Source organism: Thunnus albacares, chromosome 10, assembly GCF_914725855.1.
Source record: "Thunnus albacares chromosome 10, fThuAlb1.1, whole genome shotgun sequence".
Lineage (NCBI taxonomy): Eukaryota > Metazoa > Chordata > Actinopteri > Scombriformes > Scombridae > Thunnus > Thunnus albacares.
In genome coordinates, this window is record NC_058115.1 from 6,895,411 (window position 1) to 6,905,224 (window position 9,814).

The 9,814-nt window shown below is 38.9% G+C and overlaps 1 protein-coding gene across 2 annotated transcripts; it reads right to left on the minus strand.

Annotated features, from left to right (window-relative positions):
- Window positions 1-59: 59 nt before the first annotated feature.
- cenpu (centromere protein U) lies at window positions 60-8,627 on the minus strand. 2 transcript variants are annotated; one of them, XM_044364183.1, is made up of 13 exons: window positions 8,522-8,627; window positions 7,852-7,906; window positions 6,802-6,889; window positions 6,023-6,233; window positions 3,940-4,018; window positions 3,690-3,773; window positions 3,500-3,590; window positions 1,868-1,988; window positions 1,610-1,688; window positions 1,059-1,106; window positions 862-923; window positions 473-629; window positions 60-314 (listed from the first exon to the last, which is right to left on the minus strand). In XM_044364183.1, the coding sequence occupies exons 1-13, from the start codon at window positions 8,524-8,526 to the stop codon at window positions 195-197; spliced, it is 1,200 nt and encodes a 399-aa protein (XP_044220118.1). In that variant the 5' UTR covers window positions 8,527-8,627; the 3' UTR covers window positions 60-194. The 2 variants fall into 2 exon arrangements, with proteins under 2 accessions (XP_044220118.1, XP_044220117.1); XM_044364182.1 differs by having other exon boundaries at window positions 3,440-3,590.
- Between the last annotated feature and the right edge of the window lie 1,187 nt (window positions 8,628-9,814).

Consider the following 9,814-nt stretch of genomic DNA (forward strand, 5'->3'; position numbering starts at 1 on the left):
AAAGGTTGAGGAATTTAGAAACTTAAATACATTTACAGGACACAGAAAGACACAAGGAGAATGTTCTTATTTGTATTTATTGTATTTGCAATATTCTATTTCTCTTGAAACGTTTCATCATGGTGTTCATGTGCAGGATATAAAATCTGTCCGTAAGAGAGTCACCAAGAGTTTTAAACCTTTGAGCATTGCCGTTATTTCACATTCTCCTCCAGTCTTTTTTCCAGTTGGTTATTGATCCCTCTCAGCTGATGTTCTGCTCCTTGAATATGCCTGGCCTCCAACAGCAGAGCTGGCAAGCTGGACGCCCCGTACTGGGTGGGCAGGGAAAGGAGAGAAGAGAGGACCACACAGTAAAATAAGAACAGTATGATAATATAATAATAACAACCAGACAGTATTCAGGTCAGTATTAGCACTATTTTAAAAGTTACTTTTCACATCAGTATACTGTGTGTGTGTGTGTTTGTACCGTCTCTTTCTCTCGCGGGTGTGTGTGTCGGTAATCTAAGTATTGTCTGTTGAGCTCTCTGATGTCACGGAGGAAGGAATGGCTTCGTCTCAGATCAGATAGTCTCAGCTCAAGTTCTGCTTTCTCTTTTTGCAGCAGCCACGCCTGCCTCTCTGCCCTGTTGGACCAAACACACACAGTAAGAGTCATTGTGAGAGCTTGGATGTTGGCGACTTTTAGAGGTTTTAGTTTTACTTTTAGGGATTCTAGGTTAATAATGAAACACTTTTTGTGTAACTTATTTACTTATTAAATAAACTTATTTCTTTCAGTTTATACACTAAAATCTTACAGTAATCTGAGTTTGCAGAAATGGAAATTGGTGTTTGTTCCTCTGAGCTGGTTCTCACCTCATCAGCTCATGCTTGGCATCCAACAGTCTCTGTGTCTTTGTACGGATCAAAGAGCCCACCTGACGCGCACACACACACACACGCACACACACGCACACACACGCACACACACGCACACATACAGGACAGAGAACAGAGTAAATACAGGCTGCCATCAAACCATGGTGCTTGTAAAAACTGATTGCCATAGTTACCTTAGCGTTTTCTCTCTTTAGGACCCTGAGCTCCTTGTGAGAAGAGATCTGGAAGAGCAAAAATAAACTTAAATGTGATTAAAAGTCTGACAGCATTTCTGGGTAGCAGAAGAACTATATTTTTTTTGTAAACGTTTTGGCATGAAAGAGATGGAATATCAGCCATCTGCAGCTTCAGGTATCTTCTATTGTTAAACTCTAATTGGCACCTGAGGTAAAAAAAAGAATTAAAAAAAACCTTGCTGGCATTCCTCATTAATGCACATTGGCTTCAAGGTTCTTCACAGTGTAACCATTCAGGATTAAATGAACAGTGCTTACCGTACCCCGATTTTGATTAAGTGCTTATTTTGGATTGGATTTGATTGGAAATTTGGCTGTAATTCTGTACTTTAATGACCTACGTGACAGTATATTCCACTTCTTTAAAAATGTTCTAGCTGACAAAATTATTCTGAAAGTCTAGATAAACTCTAAAACTTCATAGAGTGAAGTTGGTATTGTGCTTCAACTTCTCTGTATCACAGAATAAGCAGAATTTAAAGTCTGACCTTTTCCGTGAGTTGTTCCCTCACATTGTTGGAGAAAGAATCGATGGACTGTTTGACTGCTTTAGACTCCACCGACTCCCTACAAACAAGAATTTTATCATCTCCAAGTGAAATATTTGCGATAAAAATGATTAAAATTGTGAATGTTAGTCACTGCATGGCATCATTTGAGAGACTACAATTTACAGACATCAAGAGACCCTTAAGAGGTATTTATGAAAAGAATGAAGCAGAATGAAGAAGGATGTGATAATTTACCTGTACTGCTCACAGAAATCAAGGAAGGCATCCAGCACCTCCTCTAACTGTGTTCCTCCCTGACGTCTCTTCCTCTTTCGCTCAACTCTGTTGGTCTCTTCTGGTTCTGCAGATGCACTGCCTTCGAGGGGAAGAGGTAGATTTTCATTGTTCAAATGTCATGAATAATGGTAGAAATGTTTTTAAATCATGTTAACACACGATGTAAACAACTGTCAAACTAAATCAATTTACACCTAAAGTGTGTGGCGCTCACTAGTTTATTTAAGGCCTTACGTTTACTACATGTACTGAACTACAAGTGTTTTATACCATATAGTGAAAAAAATCACAACAACAGCTTCATATGTCCTTGTTATGCCAAGAAGCTATAAATACACCCACATACTGTATAATAAAAAGTTTTGAGTGAATCTATAAAGGAATAGTTTGGCTTTTTGGGAAATATGACTCTATTCCTCCAACTCTACTAACACTCTAATGGCCAGGGCTGTCAAAATATAACAGACGTGGCCACCATGACATCACCTATTAGTTTTGAAGCCTCGAGTTTGCATTTTGACTGTCGCCATTTTTAATTTTTGGAGTCAGAAGTGGCTAAATGTGGACGAGAGGGTGGAGCTGACCCTAACGCTAGCTGCTAGCTTGGTTAGCACGGTGCATTTACAGTCTGCGGTTAACTGTGATAATGCTAATGCTAATTTTCGTTAGCGAAAAAAGACTTACAACCATTAAAACAAAATGTACTGCCTGGAAAAACTAAATATCCAACTTCTTAGAGGGTCTTTTAGTACAACCAAACGCTGAACGAGACTTTTTTTTAGGCCACCAATGAACTCTCATGAACTGAAAACACACTGAAACAGTGACAGCTACGGCTACTGTACTCCATGGTAGTGACTTGTCAACAGACGGCATCCACTTGTCACTCAAAGCAGCCACACCCTTACTATGCATAACTTAAAACCTTAATAAAATTTAAACAGGTGAGTTCTAAAAAAATTCACCTCTCACACAGTTGTCATGAACAGGGAAATTAGCTACAGAGACCCAAACCGTTTTTTGTGGCAGGCTGTAAACATGTTTATTTCTGCTGTAAAGTTGGGCATTTTAACATGGGAGTCTATTGAGATTGACTCGCTTTTGGAGCCAGCCTCAAGTGGCCATTCGAGGAACTGCAGTTTTCAGCTTAATTTTTCTGCCCTGGAGGATGCCACTTGGGCCAGGAGCAGTGACTTCCTGAAGTTTTGGACTCACCATAAAGTTGCCTAGAAACCAGCAGAGACTCCAGAAAGTCTCTGCGCCAGGCCAAGATTAAACAAACAGATTTAACACATTAATTATTAAGCTTTAGAGGTCTGGTAAGAGGATTTTGTTACCTTTGGACAGAGCCAGGCTAGCTGTTTCCCCTGTTTCCAGTCTTTGTGCTAAACTAAGTGAACTGTCTCCTGCTTCATATTTACCATATAAATATGAGAGTGACATTGATCTTCTCAACTAACTCTCAGCAAGACAGCAAAAAAGTGTACATCCCAGTATGTACAACTATTCTTTTAAACACTTTTCACTTACCAGATGAAGACTTCCTGGATTTGGACGTGCCAGAAGAAGACTTCCTGGATTTGGGCGTGCCAGATGAAGACTTCCTGGATTTGGGCGTGCCAGATGAAGACTTTCTGGTCCTGCCCAAACTATACACTCTATGTTTCTTCGGACTCGGTTTCTGAATGAATGAGATATACAATGAGATTAACACAAACTAAACAACAAATCACAAAGTGTCAGCTTCTGGCTTTAGCCATCTGCTGAAGGAAGTCCGTACCCAGCTGGTGTCCTCCACCTCCTCCTCATCGGAGGACAAGACTCTCTTACGTCTCTGCTGGCGGGTGTCAGACTCAGATTCCTCCTAGGAGAGAATAAATGTAATAACGTAATGTAACACATGTGGCACAACATGGTTTTCATTACTCTCAATTTATCTGTCACAAGAAATTATTTTCAGAGATTTTTTTTCTAAAACTCCTTTCACTAATAGGACAACTGTGGTAAACTGTGAACACATTATCACTCACCTGTGACTGAGGGTCACTGGACTTTCCTGATTCACTCTTTCTCTTCTTGTCCTTCTTCATCTGCTGGTTCTTCACTGGCCTTGTTGGGGCACACAGAGACACAGAAATACATGATTAATCATATTTATAATCCCATTATTGTATTTTGTATTTCTACTAACTGTTACAACTTTCTGTTTTTAGTTCCTTTTCTAGTTGTCTTTGTCCAACACACAGTTCCTATTACTACACTGTCTGTGTGAGGAAGGTCATTGCCTCTCTTGGGTTTCTCTTGGGCGATTTCTGTAAGGACTGCTCCGCATCTCAGTTCTTTTCATTTAAGACTTTTCTGTTTTCCTCTGCCGTTTATTAAATTACACCTGCATTGGATAAAATAGTAGCAGGGTTTGCACTCTTGAATCCAGGCTTTTCAAAAGATAGTGTCCGGTGCTTGTGGCCTAAATCAACATCATCATTTCACAAAAAGATCGCCCACACACTGACAATACAGTAGAAGAGGCTCTTAAACCGCAAAGTGAAGATTTCAGTTGAAGGGCCGTCGTCAGTACAACTGGTAATCAGAACTTGCTTTGACCGAAATGTTCACATTTTCTCATTTTGGGACTTTTTGCTAATGCATTTGACTCATTTGCATCTCAATAGCATCTTCCTCTTTTTGTCGTCAATAGCTTTTATAGAATGGGTTCAATTAAATTTGGCTCATTATATCCCCCACTGTACTGTAACTGCCCTCTAACTTATTATTCTTCTGTTGATTCTGTTTTACTCCATTTTATCATCTATTTTACTTGATATTGGTTTGAACTCTAATTATCCATTTCTTTTAATATTGCTTTGTGGTTCTTTCATATCTTATCTTAAAGGGGAACTCCACCAATTTTACACATTTCCACATTCTGTTTACAGGTGTTGGGGAGTACTACCACGGTACATATGTGGAAGAAACAGAGGAAGCTGTTTGAAATCTGATACATTGTCTCATGATATTATCTCTGGCTTCGTTGCATTGATTTGGATCCTTTTTTTAACTGTCCGTTGTGAGTCTGACGATGTTATAGAAGTGCAATGCTGAATCAGTGAGGTTCTATTTTAATGAAACTGATTTGAGCCTTTAAATCCCATTTAAACATTGTACGATATGTGATCAGATTTACAGATGCTATTCCCTTAACTTGATTTCTCAAGACTGGTTAACACTGATTTTTTTTTTATTGTATCATATATTTATAGATCTATATATTAGTATTTTTGACACACATCATTTCTAGATGAAGTGTGCACATTTAGTTAATTTTGTATTATCAACATGTATGTTCTATCACCTGAAGTTGTACTAATATTTTGTATCTTGAGTTAACGTGGTGCTGGTCCAGGAAACGTCTGGCCTCCATCATGTTAAACATTGACTGGTGCATTAAACATTAACCTCCTGCAACAGCAAGGAAGGTTTGAGAAGAGCCTTCTGTTTATGTATTTTGCAATTAATTTACTCTGATTTAGAGTTATTGTTGTAAGATTATTCTTAGTTAATATTGAGTTAGAAGCAAACTGTCTATGTACAGTAGTGTTTATTTGTAGTTGTGTTTGTGAAGTGGTTTGATCAGCGAGTATATATGTGTCCTTCATGTGTCATTAGTTTTGTCAGTTTTGTCTCTGTTGAGGTCAGTTTAGTTGCAGTTCAGTTTGCTGTATTTTTCTCTGTTGACCTCTTTTAGGGCCTAATTTTGTCATTAATCAAGATTGCTTTGTTCCTTTTTCATTTTTGGGGGTAGATAAAAACCCACTTTTTGAACTATAAAAACCTGTGTCCTGTGCCTGTTCAGTCTCTAACAGTCTGACAGTTTGAACAGGCTTGGCATTGTCAAAATGATCAAAATATTTCTACAGACTTTGGCTGCTCTTTTGTTCAACCTTTGTGGTAACGCACATCAGCAAGTGATGTTGATTTACTGTCCATGAAAACAGTTATTTAATGTGAACTGCTAATGAAAAGTCCTGCATGTAGTCACATCTGACTAAAGAAGGAAAATCTAATTTTGGTGCTTTTTTTGCACTCACACAGCAGACAAACAGCTGAGCTCACCTGGCTTTGACCTTCCCTCCAGTACTTCTCTTCTTCTTCTGTTGCTGCTTTTCCTTCTCGCTCTCTCCATCCGTCTCTGTCTCTTTCCTCTTCTTAGCGGCTCCACGCTGTTTGGCAGGGACGTCCTTTTTCCCCGCTCTTCCTTTGTTCACCCGTCCCTCCTCTAAGGCTTCTAAATCTTCTTCTACAGCGGTACTGTGGAGAGGGTTGCCTAGGCAACACAAGAGGTCAGCACAAGATTGGTGGTTTGACATTATAGCAGACTCTGGAAACAATGTGACCTAAATAAGCTTTTTAAAAAAAAATGAAAAAAGAGAGAGAAAACGGAGGAAAGTACAGAGATAAACATGTTAATGCCCCCAAAATGCTAATTTGAAATCCACATGAATAAGAGCTGTTAATGTAAAAGTAGACTGAAGTACAACTACAGCTACAACTGGGGGACTGTTTATGAAAAGGGCTTCATTTCAAATAGGGTTCAGATGAAAAAAACCCTAAAATGAAGGTAAAATCTGCAGTTAGAGACTAAACTGTATCTCAAAATATACAAAGTAGATTGTCACGTGTTGAACAGAATCATGTGCCAGAAAAGATGAAGAAAAGGTGTCTCCTCCATTCTCTGTTGGTAGATTGTAATTGAGTGCTGTGTTTGGCGTGGTGTCATTTTTTGTACAGCATTTAATTTGAATTGTTTATTGCTTTTTCAGATCTTTCAAAAGACTCATTTATACTCTGTAAAAGACAGAGTGACACTGACATGGAAAAAAAAAAAGACTCACCATAATTTAGCTGCAGTCCCTCCATGAAACTAGCTCTCTCTATAGCAGACAGGTTGGCAGAATCCAAATGATCCAAAGATGAAGCTTTCTGGAAATCACACACAACAGAGTGCAATACAAAATCCAAACCCGTTATTTACAGTCCATCAATACTTAATAACACATCTACAGACATAGACATCAAAATGGAGCATGAAAATATTTGTCCTGATAATATGAAGTTAAATGGGAGACACATTAGATGAATGGTGCATTAGAGCAGTGGGACACAGGGAAGGGTTACATATGAAAGGGTAGGAAAATGACAAAGGTGCTGAACAACAACATATTTATTCAGATTTTATCACCCCTACACATCACTTCTGTTCTTTACACTGGCTCCCAGTATGTTATTAGAATTGATTTAAGATCTTACTGAATACTTTTAAGGCTCTTCATGGCCTCTCCCTGCTCTATCTCTGACCTCTTATTACCGTACATGCCAGTACGTACTTTGAGATCCTCAGGCAGAAGTCTTTTATCTGTTCCAGAGACCTGGCTGATAACCAGCTCTGGAACAATCTGCCCGAGGAAATCAGGTTGGCTGAGTCAGTGATTTCCTTTAAGTCTTAAAACATACTTTTAATCGGAGAGCCTTTCCTGATTTGACTTGAGTTTAAATTCTCTCTATTTGAGTTTTTTCCTACACTGAATTGGTTTTTATACACTAAATTGTTTTTGTCTGTTTTTTAAAACCTGATGATATCATGGTTTGTCTGTTTTATTTTGCTGCCTTTGTGAAACACTTTGTAACATTGATTTTGAAAAGTGCTTTATTAATAAAGATGATATTGTTATTATCATTATCATTGTCCACCAGCCAAATAGCTAGTGAATGTTCAAATATTACCAGCCACTCGGTAGATTTCCATTGTCTTTGTCTGGTGAGTGAGGCAAATCTAGCAGCCACCTGCTTATTTTACCAGCAGGCTGGTGACTGCTGCTGATTTTATGCCCTGGACATGAAGCTGTCTACCAGCAAACCAGCACTGTGACCATTGACCAACTCACTTGACTGTCATCTGCTGCAGCTGGGGGCACCTTGTCTCTTTTGCCCTTTTTGGCGCTGTGGAAACAAAAGAGGACAGAGGCGCTTCATCTTCATCATCAGTCTCATTCTCATATTATCACTACCACTGGGTGACACCTACAACTAAATTACAGCAGCCCCTAGTGGAGTCACACCAACAACCTGCCAGGCTTTATGTATGTGACCCCCCCAATTCTGAAAAGCTGTTGTGTTATGTGCGAGTATGTTTATGTGACGAACCTCAAACCAAAGTCCATTCAGCCACTGAGCATATTAATGTGTCCTTCTTTCTTGCTAAGATGAATGCTTCACAACTGCTAAAACTAAGATAAAATGCCATTAACAACTTAGTTTCTCTGTTATTTAGTATCTTTACATCACCACCAAACAACACAAGCTAGTTTGACCACTTTTCTCCACACAAATGCATTATGAGGTGCGGCTGTAAACCTGCTGTAAACTCATTAATCAACTGTAAAGCTGTCAGAAAAAAACGTCGACGGGTTGTAAAACATCTCCAACTGTAACTTATACTACGTAATAACGTTACGTTTCTGGCTGCATTTGCCATTAGTCAGATATGGTAGCGTTACACCATAGATTTAGATTCGGATGTTGGTTAAACAATTACAAATACTTCATATATCTTACCTCATTTTGGACAAATGTAGGTTAAACGACCGGTTTGTTTTGAAAAGCTCCGTAGTTCAAAATGAAACCGCTACCCGCGCAAAATGTGACGAGTTCCGGTGTTACATCGTATTTAGTGACCCATCAGATTTTGTGACCTGCAGTCAGATCTTTACTTAAGTATCAATACCACAATGTAAAAATACTTCATTACAAGCAAAAACCATGCATTTAAAATTCTACTTAAGTAAAAGTATAGAAGTATTACCAGCTAAATGTACTTAGAGTATACTGTGGTATCGATACTTGTAGCTACTTAAATAAATTATCCTACTTCCTCCAACACTGCAGATCACAGAATCTGCTGGGTCACCAAATCTGGTGTAACACCGGAAAGTACCACTGTAGACACACAGGGGTGTTCTCCTTTTGATCAGGCAGACTAGACGCTGCAGTGGCCTATTGCTGCCCTCTACTGTTTGTTATTGGTTGCTCCTTTTTATAGTGCTTTATATTGTGTTGTATAATCCAGCACTGTATAGAAATAACGACAATTTTTCCATCTTACTCCAGTCAACCAGATAGGGGAGAAGAGTAAAAACAGTTTTTCCAGCTGCTCCCAGGTCTTTGTACAGCACCCTCCTTTGATGTGAGTGATTCTTGCACTGGATGAGGACTGTCTCTGTGCCTCACATGGATGTATAATAAGACGTATAATACATCCATGGTGCCCCACACTCACATTAGGGTGTTACCAAATCAGAGCCAGCACATTCCTAAACCCGCAATGCTCAAGCCTCAATCTGGTAATTACAGCTGAGTCTTTTCTTTTGCAGGCAACATAGTTTTTTGCTCTTTTCACAGTTTTCTGGATGGTAAAGTATCACCTCCCCTTTTTTTCTTTATCCCATGTATTTTGCCACATTTTATAACTGCTTTGTTTATAATTGAATTATATTCTGACAGACCGTATTGGAGAATAATTTCTACTCTATCATCATGAGCAGCATTCTTTGCCATTCTTCATCCATCTGCAGCTTCATCATTGTCCTCTACACCCATGTGAGCTGGTACCCTAATAAACCCACCTCACATCCTGCTGTGTGAATTCTGTACATTGTCTTGGATTTGGTTTCTCTTATTGTAATTAAAGCTGCTGCGGAATCACTGCATGTTACCGAATTATCTGGTTTATTATCGTCTACCTACCAAAGTTCCCATAATATTGCCATCATCTCTGCTGTGAATACTCACATTTGATGTGAAATGATATGCCCCTTTTTAACTCTTCATTCAGGAATGGTTACTCCAAAT